General features: G+C 38.4%; 1 protein-coding gene across 5 annotated transcripts in view; it reads left to right on the top strand.

Annotated features, from left to right (window-relative positions):
- The window catches only part of PRCP (prolylcarboxypeptidase), a 76,631-nt gene extending 65,895 nt beyond the window's left edge, over positions 1 to 10,736 (top strand). For 4 of the 5 annotated variants that reach the window (XM_058663661.1, XM_058663662.1, XM_012928335.2 and 1 more), the window contains 2 exons: positions 69 to 256; positions 10,015 to 10,736. In XM_058663661.1, coding sequence (XP_058519644.1) covers positions 69 to 256; positions 10,015 to 10,231 — 405 coding nt within the window. In that variant the 3' untranslated portion in view covers positions 10,232 to 10,736. The remainder of the gene's footprint in view (positions 1 to 68; positions 257 to 10,014) is intronic. The other variant, XM_058663663.1, reaches the window with a different exon arrangement.
- Positions 10,737 to 14,689: the final 3,953 nt, after the last annotated feature.

Below are 14,689 nucleotides of genomic sequence, written 5' to 3'. Positions count from 1 at the left end.
CCTTGGGTAAACTATTTAATCTCTTTGTGACTTTTTTTTTTTGGATCCTTTCTTGGTTTTCTTTTTAGGCCTGTACAGAAATGGTCATGCCCTTTTGTACTAATGGTATTGATGACATGTTTGAACTTCATTTGTGGAACTTGGAAGAGTTTTCTGATGAATGTTTTAAACAATGGGGTGTGAGACCAAGGCCCTCCTGGATCACTACCTTGTATGGAGGCAAAAACATCAGTTCACACTCAAATATAATTTTTAGGTGAGTCTTTGCTGATCCAAGAGAAACTATGCAATGCATACATTTGTTCACTACCTTAGAAAACACAACCAGGAAAATACTGGACGGTGAAACAATATAGAATACACTGTAGGGGTTGGTTGAAATACCTGCATTACACATGAGAGTGCCTGGGTTCAAGCACTACCTCTGTTTCCAATTCCAGCGTTCAGCTAATCAGAGGCTGTGGTGATGGCTCAAATAATTAGGGCCCCGCCACCCACCTGGGAGTCTTGGACTGCATTCCAGGCTCCTGGTTCCAGCTTGGCCCAGGCCTAGCTGGTACAAGCAATTTTGGGAGTGAAACAATGGATGGGAGGTTTCTTTTGTCTCCTTTCCTTTCAAAACAAAAACAGAACAATAACAGTAATAACCCGTCATAGTTTCCCATTCTTTGTAAAAGACAAAGGATGCTGAAATGAGAGAATTTTATATGCTCTATTATTCTTTTTTTTTTTTTTGGCACTGGTTCAAGTTGACTGTATTTGGGTGTATGTTAAATATATTTTCTTTTTTTTTAATTATTTATTATTTTTAACTCATTAATTACATTGTATTATGTGACACAGTTTCATAGGTATTTGGGTTCTCCCCACCCTTCCCCAAACCCTCCCACCATGGTGGATTCCTCCACCTTGTTGCATAACCACAGCTCAAGTTCAGTTGAGATTCCCCCATTGCAAACGTATACCAAACATAGAGTCCAGCATCTTATTGTCCAGTCAAGTTCAATGGCTTCTTAGGTATACCCTTTCTGGTCTGAAGACAGAGCCAGCAGAGTATCATTCCCAGTCAATTAAAAGCTCCAACATACCATCAACAAAAATTTACATCATTATATGTTGTGTATAAACTAAAATTGAAATGTCAATGAGGTGGTCACAGAAGGTGGCTAGGAACTCGCATTTACTTTTAACATATTGGTTACTCATTACTATGTCAATTGAATCCATAATGATGTAAATTTTTGCTGATGGTATGTTGGAGCTTTTAATTGACTGGGATGATACTCTGTTATTGTTGTACTTAGAGGCTTATAATCGCAACAGCAATAAAATTAAAATATTTTTAAAAACATTTACCAGTACAAACATTAAGCATTATGTCTTGTTCTCAACTTGTATTATTATTGTTAACTGTGATTATTAATGATAATTAAACATTTTCAGTGTTCGTACAGAACTTGTGGAGTGTTTGCTTTGTTTTACCATAAGTACTGCAGAATGTGCTGTAAATAAGTTATTTAGTTGAATCCTGACAACAACCCTGTGAAGTAGTGGTAATAGTTCCTTTATTACCGAGGAGGAAATTACAGGTTGCTGTATTCAGTCCCTTGCCAAAGCCTATGCAACTTTGTTTTAATGATTAAAACCTTGGCCTGTCTGAACAAAAAGCCCCTGTTTGTTTTTCTTTGTTATGCTACTTCTTAGGAAATTACAGATTTGATCCTGGTTTGCATCAGAGTTCACTAACTAGATTTTCTATTGTATCTGACTATGACTTTGAAATTTTCATGTTTTGACTTGAACGTTGGGATTGTCAGCTGATAAGAGAGCAAATAATTACTATAATTTCCCCAAGATCTCAGCAAGAGATTTTTTTGAAGACTGCTAGATATGAAAAATGCAATATAAACAATTTTAATATATTTAAAAATTCAAAATTATCCTCCTTTAACGAAGAAAGCGCATGCCTAAAATAAAGGAATATCCTTGGGTATTTCTGCTTTGTGTGCTCAGTGGTTACCAACTGTAAAATATTTCTGGTTGATGTGCCAGAAAATGTCCAGGCATCCAGATAGAAACTTGTTGTTCAGGTTGCCTTACACTAATGTGCTTTTCTGGTAAAATCCAATCTGTAATTGTTGGAGCTTTGCCAGTGAAGACCTTCAACTCTGATGTCAGATAAACTTTGGACTGTCCTACCTCTTCACCAAAATAGCTGGGTAGTCTTTGGCAGATTGTCAATTCATCTGACTTAGAAATAATGACCAAGAAGCTTATTTCAAGGAGTAAATTCCCGTGGAAATTAGCACCTTACAAGCAGAAGTTTTTGTTCATCTTATTCATTGCTGAATCCCCTGGGTCGACCTCAGTGCCAAGCACAGAGGAGGTTTCTAGTGAACATCTGATGAATGGATCAAATTTTAATAAATAGTAGCTGTTAGAGTCTCATTTCTCCTATTTTTGAAATCCTACAGAGTTTGTTGGTTCTTTTATCCCCTCCTCCTGTGTATAGATGTTGTTTTACCAGCAGTCATCTCAGTTATTTCTATATAAGTCCAAAAAGGATTCCCTGTGGAACTGATTAGTTTAACATAATTCCTTAGAAGGATTAATTATTGTCAGTGAATAAATGAGACTGCAAGGTGGGAATTTTACTCAAGAATCAAGAACCTCTCAGGAAAGCCAGTTTTTTTTGGGGGGAGGGGGTTGTTTTGTTGATTCCTCAATGCTTGGTTTAGTTTTCACATGTTCAGGACCAAGAAAATCAAGGCCATGTGCATCCTGGGTCTCTCAGCAACTCCAAACACTGTTGCTAAGTCACTAGAAAGTTTCAGATGACCTTTTAAATCAAATGCAGTTTGCTTATTATGTGGCTGTTGGGGTAGCCTTTTTGTTTTGCAAATAATGGAGAGTTTTCTATCTGGACCAGGCTTGTTGAATTCTAACAGCGATAAAGGCTGTTTGTTCACTTAAGGAAATCTATTTCCTTGTGTAGCTTACTTTAAAAATTTATCTGGTAGTTGCAAACTAACATTCATGCTTTGCAGGGAAAGTATCCCTTTTGTTCTTAATTATATTTTTAAAAAGTACCTCTTTATAGTGTTTTAAAAGAATTATGTTCTTAAGTTGTAATTGAATTGATTTTTCCCCAGTTTTCATTATATTTTTGACAATCTTTCATAGTTAATTAGGGTAAAAAGTTTCAAGGGCTACAGGAAAATGGATAAGACTATTATTTCCATATTGTTTCCTTCATATATCTGAGGCAAAGGGAGACTTTAAGGGAGAAGCCCCACCCAGTCTCCCACCCACCCCAGGTCCCCGATGTGGGGCATGCTCAAAAGGTCTCACTCAAGTGGTTTTGATAGTTCAGCAGTTATGAATCACTGCCAATCTCGCCACTCCAAGCACGATGAGGTCGTTGCAGAATCCACTGATTGACATAGTCGATCATAGAGTCTCTGTTTGCCCAGTCTTTCACTGCCAACATATAGCTGAGGTGGTTGGTTGACTGTAATTGAATTGATTTTTTAAAAGTTTTATCTATTTAAAAGTCAGTTACAGAGAGAGAGAGCGAAAGATAGAAAGGGATATTTCACCTGATGGCTGGTTCACTACACAAATGGCCACAACAACCGGGACTGGGCCAGGCCAAAGGCAGGAGCCTGAAGCCTCATATGAGTCACTCTTATGGGGTCCAAACACTCTGGCCATTTTCTACTTCTTTCCCAGATGCATCAGGAGGAAGCTGGATCAAAGTGCAGCACCTTGTACTGGAACCAGCTCCCATATAGAATGCCAGCAACTGCAGACAGTGGCTTAATCAGTTATGCCACAACACTGGCTCCCCTATTGATTTTGTTTTTTTTTTTTTTTAAGAGAAGTATGGTGATAATGGAAAAGAATTTAGAATTGTATTTCTTGGAGCTGGCACCTTGGCTGGTGAACTAAGCCCCTGCCTGTGGCACTGGCATCCCAGATGGGTGAAGGTTCATAACCTGACTGCTCTTTTTTTTTAAATTCATTTTATTATTATTATTATTGTTTTATAGTACAGTTTCGTATTCCCTTATCCCCTCGCCAGTTCCCTCCCCCCCAGTTCCTCTATATCATTACTAACATATAGTTCTTCATACTCAGTCATATGTCCATCATTGCGGGCCTGGACAATGGCAGAGAGTCCAGAATCCTATTGTCAAGAAATAGTAAACAGTTTCATTGTAAGTCCATCTTTGTCTGGAAGCAGAAATGCATACCACACTACATCCTCACATCTGAATGTTAGTCTCCATTTCACAGCTACTGTACATCCCTTAAATGAAAAGTCATGTTTCAAAATCAACAATAGAAAGAAAAGAGGAAATTTACAATGCCATGAAGTTAAATGACATGTTACTAGATATGATAGTCTCCATTACACAACTACTCTACATCCCTTTAAATGAAAAGTCGTGATACAAAATCAACAAATAGAAATTTACAATGCCTGAAGTTAAATGACATGTTACTAGATATGACAATCGCCGCTGACTGCTCTACTTTTGATCCGGCTCTCTGCGTATGGCCTGGGAAAAGAGGCAGAGGATGGCTCAAGTGCTTGGGTCTGTGGACCCATCTAGGAGAGCTGGATGAAGCTCCTGGCTTTTGCATCAAGCTCCAGTTTTGGGGAGTGAACCAGCAGATGAAAGAGCTCTCTGTCTCTCCTTTCTGTACTTCTGCCTTTCAAATAAAAATAAAATAAATCTTCAAAAGGCAATAAAAGAAAAGTGAAAAGCGATTGTGTTGTGATGCAGCGGGTTAAAGTGAATAGTTAGACTGAGAGTTTAACCAGCTGCACCACAAAGCCAGCCCTCTAATATTGTATTTCAAATGCATACTTATTGTTTGGATTTATTCAGGTAGTTTATGTGGAAAATTCTGATTAAATTTATATTCTGGCCAGTTTTTTTGAAAATGCTTTCACATCTGTTTTCATGATTGATTTACCTCTAAGAGGTATCAACACTTCTCATGCTCACAGAATAATAATTGTAATTCTGTTATTTGTGCAATATTTTATAATTTATACTTTACTTCCAGGTATATTACTTAGTTTGACTCTCACAATATCACTGAAGGGGCATTATTTTTCTTTTGAAAATGCTTTTTTTCCCCTGTAATATACATGAAAGTTAAGGCTCATAGATGTTTTACCCAGAATTGTACAACTTAGTAAGGATATAAAACTTAAAAGAGATGCTGATTTGGTTTATTGTTCATTCATTACTATACACAGCTGAAGGTCATTATAAGTTAGTGCTTAAATTTGTCACTTGTATCAGCTCTGCTTTTCCATGTACAATGTCCATGAACTTGCATACATGTATTTATAGATCTCTATGCTGGGGATCCAGTATAAGGTCATAGACAACTAGAGACTTAACATTTTGTATGCATTCATTTTTTTTGTATTCATTCTTTCAATAAATGTTTGTTGTAAGAATTGAGGATTTAGTAAGAAATAAAATGAATATCTTTCCCTTGGTGGAGTTCCAGTTTGAGAAATATGTAATACCACCTATTAACTTGTATACACATGTTAAGGAGAAAAAGATAACCTGGCAAAGGGGCTGGGAAGTGTCCAGAGGAGGGATGAGGGTTTGATGTTTAGATTGATCAAGACAGATCCTACTAAGGTCTGTTGAAAAGTGATCTGGGACGGGGTGGGGTGGTAGTTCAGTATGATGGCTCAGTTGACTAATGTTCCATGTGCAAGTGCCAGTATTCCATATGGGCACCAATTCATGTCCCAGGTGCTCCACTTCTGATCCAGATCCCTCCTTATGGCCTGGGAAAGTGTTGGAGGATAACTCAAGGCACATGATCCCATGTGGGAGACTTGGAAGATCTCCTGGCTCCTGGCTTCCACCTGGCCCAGAAGGGGAGTGAACCAAGTCTTTCTCTGTATATTTCTCTCTTTCTTTTCCTTTCTCTCTCCTCTCTGTATAACTTTGCCTTTTGAATAAAAATAATATTTTTTTTAAAGAAAAGTGATCTGGAGAAGTAAAGGAGCTAGTCGTGAGGCTAGAAGGGGAAGAGTACTCCGCAAGTGGACAGGCAAGGGAAAAGTTTTGAAGGATTAAGTGTCCCCCGCATGTTCCGCAGGTAGATAAAGAGTTTAGTGTGGCTAGTACTGAGTGAGGGAGGGAATCACAGGCGCTAAAACCTCAGAGACAACAGAGGGCCCAGACCTGCATGTTCTAATCAGGACTTCGTTTATTGCTTTGAATGGGATGGAAAGCCTTATAGTGTTTTCAATGGAAAAATTACGTCTGACTGAGACTTTAACAGGGTCATTTGGCTGTACTTTTATTCCTAGATTTAACCTTAGGCTAGAACCAGAAAGTTCAGTTGAAAGGGTCTTACAGCATTTTGGGTTAGAGAAAATGGTGAGTTGGAGCAGGGTGATGGCAGCAGATGTGGTGAGAATGATCAGATTCTGGGTATATTTGAAGATACAGTTGATAGGATTTGTCAGGTGAAATTGTGTTAAACAGAGAGAAGATTGAGGAGTAGCATCAAGCTTTTCTGTATGGGCACTAGAAGGATAAATTTGCCATTAACAGAGATGGAGAAGATGATGGGAGGGTAGGGGCTGGTTGGAAAGTAGGGACTATCAGGGGTTCAGTTTTGGACCTGCTGAGTTTGAGATGTCTCGTGAGACTTCCAAGTAAAAGGGTCTAGTAAAGAGTTGAATTTTGGTTCTGAAGTGCAGAGGAAAGGTTCTGGTTAAAAATATTATTTAGTGGTCATCTGTATTATATGTATAGCTGAGAATTTATCTTGATTATGTAGATTATGAGAATAATTTCATATATCTGTTAGTGTAACCTTTTTATTTCAGGATTTATTTATTTCTAATATTTTCTAAATAATGCTGGAAAAGTGGATTTCATATTAAATAAATGTCAGCACACATAAAAACATTCTGTAAATAGTTTCAAGTGGCATGTGCATATCTGCCAAGTGATGGGCACATATGTACAAACAGAATCTGATTCTTGTCATGAGCCATGTATTTACAGACAGGCATTTTGATGCCAGTTTTATTCTTAGAAATCTTAGTTTTTCATGAGGACAGGTAAACCTGGGCCTGGAAGCCAGCTGTATCTAACCTCAAACCTCATGATGTTCTTCCTCTGAACACATGCATTAAAGGGGGTGTTGCTGTTGATTTCCAGTCATGTACCCTTGAGTATAATAAAATCAAACACTGGCCTAGGATGTAAGGCCTGACTTGGGATCTCAGATGCATCTCATTTTTACAACTTCTTTGGGCATTAGCTTTCTTCTCTATAAAAGAATTGTAATAATGACCAACTGTGAAAGGCATTATAGACTATACACTACTGTATACATGTGTAGACTGAATAATACAAGGACACATTTGGCATAAAGGAACATCAAGAATAAAGTACTTGGGAATCAATTTAACTAAAGAAATACAAGTTGTTCACTAAGAACTATAAAACATTGTGGGTAGAAATTAAAAAATCTCTTCTTTAAATGGAAAGATGTCTCATGATCGTGTGTTGGGAAAGATAATAAACAAAAGATGGTGTTTGAAATTCAGCTCTTTTGAGTGTCTCTCTCAGCTTGGCTGATAGTTACTGTCCCTATTAGCCACAAAGACCCAGATGGAAGAGTACCAATAGGGGATCCACCGGCATGGATTCCTTTAAGGTGGGTTTGTCATCAGGGATCAGATTGTGGGCCAATCTTTAGTAACACAACCACAAAGTGAACATGTGAGAGTTTTTAGTACTTATGCTCCACATACAAAAGCTCTGGAAGTACAGACAGAAGAAGAAAATGGAGAAATTTGTGACTCTGTGACTTCACTGGATATAGAATGTCATCAACTCAAGTTTCCTGCAGAGAGATGTAATTGGTGGGATTAACACTTTAGGCCTCAGTTCTAAGAGATCCTGCCATGACTGATCTGTGCTTTCACTGTGCCTTATCTGCACAGTTGTTACAGTATGTGATGTTTGGAGGAGCCAGTTAAGCAGCTGCATCTAGATGAGCCATGCAGAAATGGTCACTATGAAGCAGTTGCAGAAGCCCGGGTCTTGATCAACAGCTTTGAGGAAGGTTGGGAAAGTGGTGCATAAAGCTGGAAATTGCTAAGAGTAATTGAACCCCATTTGTTAATGTGAGAAAATCCAACTTAAAATGGACTTTAATTGGATGCAGAGGCACCGTAATATTGTAAGTATTCACCACAGGTGGAACTACTCAAACTGACTGATCTATAGATGCAATGCAGTCCCTGTCAAAATATCAACTATATATATATTTTTTTAATTTTATTTTTTTAACATTTTATTATTATTATTATCATTTTATGTTATAGTTCCATATACCCTTATCCCCTCCCCAATACCCTCCCCCCACCTAGTTCCTCTGTATCATTACTAACATATAGTTCTTCATACACAGTATGTCCATCATTGCAGGCATGGACAATGGCAGAGAGTCCAGAATCCTATTGTCAAGATACAGTGAACAGTCTCATTGTAAGTCCATCTTTGTCTGGAAGCAGAAATGCATACTACTGCATCCTCACATCTGGATGTTAGTCTCATTTCACAGCTACTGTACATCCCCTTAAACGAAAAGTCATTATACAAAATCAACAATAGAAAAGAGGAAATTTACAATGCCATGAAGTTAAATGACATGTTACTAGATATGACAGTCTCCATTACACAGCTACTATACATCCCCTTAAATGAAGAACCACAAAACAAAATCAACATCAGGGAGAAAAAAGAAATTAACAATACCACGAAGTTAAATAACATGCTACTAACTGACTAACGTGTAGCTGAAGAAATGAAAATCAAGAACCTTCTTGAAGAAAATGATGCCACTGGTTGGATGTCCACAACAGCCAAAGCTGAGCCGATCCGAAGGCAAGAGGCAGGAGCTTCTTCTGGGTCTCCCATGCGGATGCAGGTTCCCAAGGGTTTGGGCTATCCTTGAGTGCTTTCCTAGGCCACAAACAGGGAATGGAGCATCTGGGGCACAAACCGGCACCCATATGGGATGCAGCATTTGGAGGTGGGGGACTAGCCAGTTGAGCCGTTGCGTCAGCCCCCCAAGTTGTGCATTTTAAATGGGTGCATTTTATCTCAACAAAACTGTTAAAAATGGATGCTGCTTGTGATTACACCTTTTAAAACTCATCTAAATTAAATAATCTGTTTCGGTGACTGAGCCTGTTATTCTGAAATGTGTTATATGAACCAGCCAAAGCTAATAACCTTAACTTTAAAGCTAAGGTAAAATGAAGATTTTTTTTTTAATAATGTCCACATTATCTGATTCCAGATTCCAGGAATAGTCTTTCAGTTCTGCATCACTGTTTCCCAAAGTCCTGTACCATATTGAACAACAACAACAAAAATCTGAGTTTCCTTTTTTTTTCCTTAGTGCTTTGGGTAGTTAGGTCCTAGGAATAAGGAAGCCAGCATTAATAAGGGACTTCCATGTGTCTGGCACTTTGTTAATGAAATTCTTTCACATACACCACAGTGTAGTCGTTATTCAATCATATAGAGTGTTATCTCATTTTACAGGTAAGGAAACTGAGTCAGATAACTTGCTTTTGGGTGATGAAGCTGGGTGGTACTTCAGGCTTTTGAATTTCGAGTCCAAGTACTGTCTAGGTTAATTCATGGGGGGTGAGGACCAACTTCAGTCTTCTTTGCATAGATGTTAGATAGATAGATAGATAGATAGATAGATAGATAGATAGATAGATAGATAGATATTCTTTGCAGAAATATTATAAAAACTGTTTGAAGCATATGACATATGCTTGCCATATGACACATCCTGAGATCGAATCCCCTTTGTTATAAGTTTATAAGTTAAGGTATTATGCCTGTAGTTTGCTTCTGCTATCTGATTTGAGTGTAGATATGAAAAACTAGCAACCTTAATTTTTTGTCTTATCCTTACTTGCAGCAATGGTGACCTAGACCCCTGGTCAGGAGGTGGAGTCACCAAAGACATCACAGACACCCTGATTGCGATCACCATCTTGAATGGAGCCCATCATCTAGATCTCCGAGCCAACAACGCATTCGATCCCAAGTCTGTCCTGTTAGCCCGCACCTCGGAAGTTAAATACATGAAGCGATGGATTCGAGAGTTCTATGGCAGTTTGCAAAGACAACACTGAGCAACGTCTGATCATTTTCAGTTTTTTGCTTGTATGTTCACTTCCATCCACATTCCTGTTCATTTTTGGTTTTCTACGTATAATTACTGCCCCTTCTTTATCATTAGATTTAGTGGGCTGCAATAGAAGAGACCGATTTCCCAGGCCCCCACTGTTTTTGCGGCATCTCCAGGAAGGACCTCTGTGACTGCCCTCCCCCACACCACCAGTGACCTTCGCAATGGAGATGATTTCCTGACAGCCTTTCCTAAGTGGGAGGGGCCCACTTTGTTTCTCCACGAGCAGGGATGTCCCCTTGAATTTGAGGCTGAAACCTCTTTTGCCTGTCTGCAAGTGCCCAACCCCTGTCCTATGAATAGGAAAAGTAAAAGATAGATTGAAATGATGTCATCGCAGCTGGTAGGAAGGATGTCTGATGCCAATCCCAGAAATGAGTGCCATTTCTTTTTCATGTAATTTACTGATCTTGAATTGTGCTATAAATAAAGAAAAAGGCTGGGCCTTATACCAGTGTGATAGTTACGAAGCTCACCCTCGCAGTTGGGAATTCATCTGCACTGAACTTTGCTGTTTTTAGAAAGTTCTTTCATTTTCTGTCTTCCACTTGGCAGCTTTTCTTATTCTGGTATATTTGCCACTGTGGTACTGCCAGTAAGAAATCCGGCCTTCTTCTGCTCCATTTTCCTTTGTTTCCAAGGTGAGTTTTGTAGTAATTTGATTAGATTCTGCCAATTTGGGAAAAATGACTCTGTTTTGCCTTTCACTTCTAAACAAGCTTAATGCTTGTGATCACTGGTGAGACTTTAGTAAGCATTTTCTAAAGATTCATGGCTCAGCTATTTAGAAAGTAGAATGTGGTTATCTTTTCTTCTTCTTCTTCTTCTTCTTCTTTTTTTTTTTTTTTTTTTTAACTTTCTGATGGCAATTACTGCTGTTGTTCAAGCCAGAAGTGTCAGGATACTCAGAAGAGGCAGGTGCAGGAGGACCTTTCTGTATGGCTTCCAAAAGACAAGCTGACTAATTCATGCAGGCTGCATATTTGACATTAATAAATGGCTGAGCTGTCCCCATTTCCAAGGGGGTTGGCTTCTTTCAAGCAGAGCTTACACTGAGACCTTTCTTCAGAGGAACTTTGCTAGGATAACAAACAGAGTAGGATCAAAACCTTTCAGGGACACACACAGAGAGACGAGCACTTTCTACTCTTTTGAAAGATTTCTGCTTTGTTGTTTTTATTTTCTCTCAATATATTTTGTTTTCTGCTCACTTTGCCTTGGGAACTTTTTCTGCTTTGTAAAAGCTACGTTGAACTCAATCAATTCCAGAGCACGTGTATTTTTTTTAAAGTGCATATAAAATTCTTTCTTGGATGGGAGACTACAGTCCTTCCTTGACTTTCCCGGGCATCTGAAAGGCACAAGAAAATGTTGCTCATGTTTTGGAGACTTTAAGTCACTATTGTAGTGAGTTATCTGTCAAATCATTTGGCACTATTTTCACATCAACATCACAGAACATTATAGTGGGGTGGAAATTTAAAGGTCAAAACAATACTAGTTTTTAATTTGGGCAATTAAATGACAAAATGACAAAGTTTGTAGGTTTAGTATTCTTGCTACTTATTTTAGGATATTTCATGAAAGCTTGTTTTCTTGCTTAAAATCTCTAAAACACTTATTCGTGTTGATTATTTGGACAAATCTCATTTTGCTGAAGAAACCATTTGTCAAGCAAAAGTGTTTTGGGCAAGTATAATTTCATCCTTTTTCAATGTATCTTTTATACAGACAGCAACCTCAATAGAAATTAATGTAATTATGATAGGCTAACCTTTAATTTTGAATTAAAAAAGAATTAGAATATTAAATGAGTCTTATATGTAAAATATCTAATGAATACGCTGTGTGTTTAACTGGGGAAAAGAGACAGGGAATTGAACTCTTTTGTTTTCTGATTTTGTTCCTTCACTGCCTTGTGTCAATGGGTAGAACCAAGGAAATGTGAAGAACTTTCGTTGAGGACCTGGGGAGCCAAAAAGTTATCCAGAAGAATGCAGCAGTGTCTGAACCAGTTTATTATTAGAGGGTGAAGTCTCGGATATCCTGCCAGATATTATCCTTTGGTAGGTAGTGGCTTGTGGACCAGAGAGACAGAATTTGTTGAGAGCTCAACAAATTTGTTTTAGGAGAAATTGGATTTGGATCCAGAATTTCTGTTTGCTGTCTTTAACAAGCATTTTGGGTAATCTGATGTAGCTTTACCTTTGTTTGGATTCAAGCAGCAAGTCCCACAAAACTAGTGTTAGCAAAAGGCATTGTATTGAAACCAGGCAAGAATAGCTTGAGAACTCGAGTAACCAAGAATCACGAGGGGATGGAACTAGGATCTGGAAAGTCATTAAAAAGTCCAATCTGCTGAATTCTGTAGGTCAGATGTGGTAGTTTGACCAGAAATCTACAGTGAGTTACCCAGAGGGCTTGTGGAAATAGGCTTGCTGAGCCCCAACGTTTCTAATGCAACACAGGGTAGATCTTAGGAAGTTGCATTTCAAACAAAAGTTCCCAGCTGATGTTGGCACATCACACTTTAAGAACTACTTGTTGAAAGAATTCAGAACTTAAATTCTTCAGATAGGATCTATTGCTTCAGTTCAACTTACTCTTGTTATCTTGCCTGGCCCATCTGAGTATGGTTCCTGAGGCTTTGCTGCCCATTTGCTTCATTCTGTCACTGAGGACCTTCTTCCTCCTCTCCACTCTTAAAGAGCCCATGATGACTTTCCAGGATGGTGTCCTCAGCCCCCAAGGCCACTCTGCCTTACATGCCCACACCTGTCAGTTGGCTTGAGGAGAGCAGGACTAAAAAACATGGTTACAGAGAGTCAGTTCTTAGCATGGAAGGAGAGAAATCTGGGAAATTTAACACACAATATCTGCCATACAGTATTTCTTAGAATATAGGTGTCCAGCTAAATGTCAACAACTTACATAGTATAGGATAAAAGTAAATTGTTGTTTTTGATGCTATCTGTCAATATGCATTGTCTCAGTTCAAAATGACACTGGAGAATGGAACTTTTATTTAACAGTGCATCTATTAGGCATAAGGTATTGTTCTATAGCCTGAAAAAAAAAGTAAGCACAGTATCAGTTGCTGTAAGATTTGCATTCTAGTGGAAGAAGTGCCAAATTATGTAGTAAATTAGTGCAATTATAAGTACTATGAGGAGTTGGGGCTATTAGATTAAGACATTTTTAAGTCTTAGAAACTGAGTTAGTTTGAGAGAATAAGAGAATGCTATTTTTTAAAAAAAATATATTTTTATTTATTTGAAAGTCATAGTTTCAGAGCTGGAGGGAGGGACAGGGAGAGAGAAGGAGATCACTCCCTAGATGGCCACAATGGCAGGGGCTGTTCTAGCATGAAGCCAGGATCCTAGAGCTTCTGATGGGTTTTCCATGTGGGTGCAGAGATCCAAGCAGTTGGGCCATCTTCCACTGCTTTCCCAGGTACATTAACAGAATCAGAAGTGGAGCAGCTGAATCTCAATCAGACACCCTTCTGGGATACTAGCATCATGGCAGCTTAATCCATTTATCCACAATACTAGTTCCGAGGATGCTGTTTTTAGATGTGACATTTTAGCTTTTGATCTACATGGTGGTTGAATGGCAGCTATCCTAGGGAGAGGGGAATTGAATGGAACTGAGAAAAAATATTGCATTAATGGGAGAGAGACAGGGAACCATAGATAAAATGATAGAAGATAAACATGCAGATGTGACTAGTGGGCATGATAAGGAATCATTATCAGGAATGGAAAACTGTTAATAGACCTTAATAGGGGAGTGACATGAACAGGTATTCATTTATAAGGATCTCTTTGGCAACAGATTGGAGTGTGTACTGCAGGGGGAAGAAATTAATGTTAAAGACTTCTGTTGCTGTGATCCAGGTAAGACAAGCTTTGACTACAGTGGTTGAAATGAAGAAATGCATGAGTTTGAGAAGATGTACTAATATAAGAATAGAGTTTGGTGATGAGACATGAGTTGGACTGCTGTCATGGATGGTGATTTCTGGTTTGTGCACTTGGATGGTGCGTTGATGGTGGTACCATTCACAAGAGAAGTTTGGCAGGAAGATTGATAACTAGTTCAGCTTTGTCGTGATGAGTTTATACACTTTTGAATTAATCAAGTGGAGTCAGCTGTCAGCTAGATATAATGGTATCTAACTCCATTTGGGCTGCAGAGTCATGCTAAGCAATAATTAAAGTATGGTCTGGGGAGTGATGATTCTTTGAAGAATATACTACAGGAGTAGATATTATATATTCCCCTCCATGGCTTTTTCTAAAAAAATCTCCCCTGATCGAACCCACTACTTTAGCCTTGACATAGCCTTTGGTTAAATTGGGATCTACTCCTTTGAATTTATTTCTTATTTTTAACACTG

This window comes from Ochotona princeps, chromosome 4 (genome assembly GCF_030435755.1).
Source record: "Ochotona princeps isolate mOchPri1 chromosome 4, mOchPri1.hap1, whole genome shotgun sequence".
NCBI classification, from domain to species: Eukaryota; Metazoa; Chordata; class Mammalia; order Lagomorpha; family Ochotonidae; genus Ochotona; species Ochotona princeps.
This window is presented reverse-complemented; position numbering and strand designations above follow the sequence as displayed.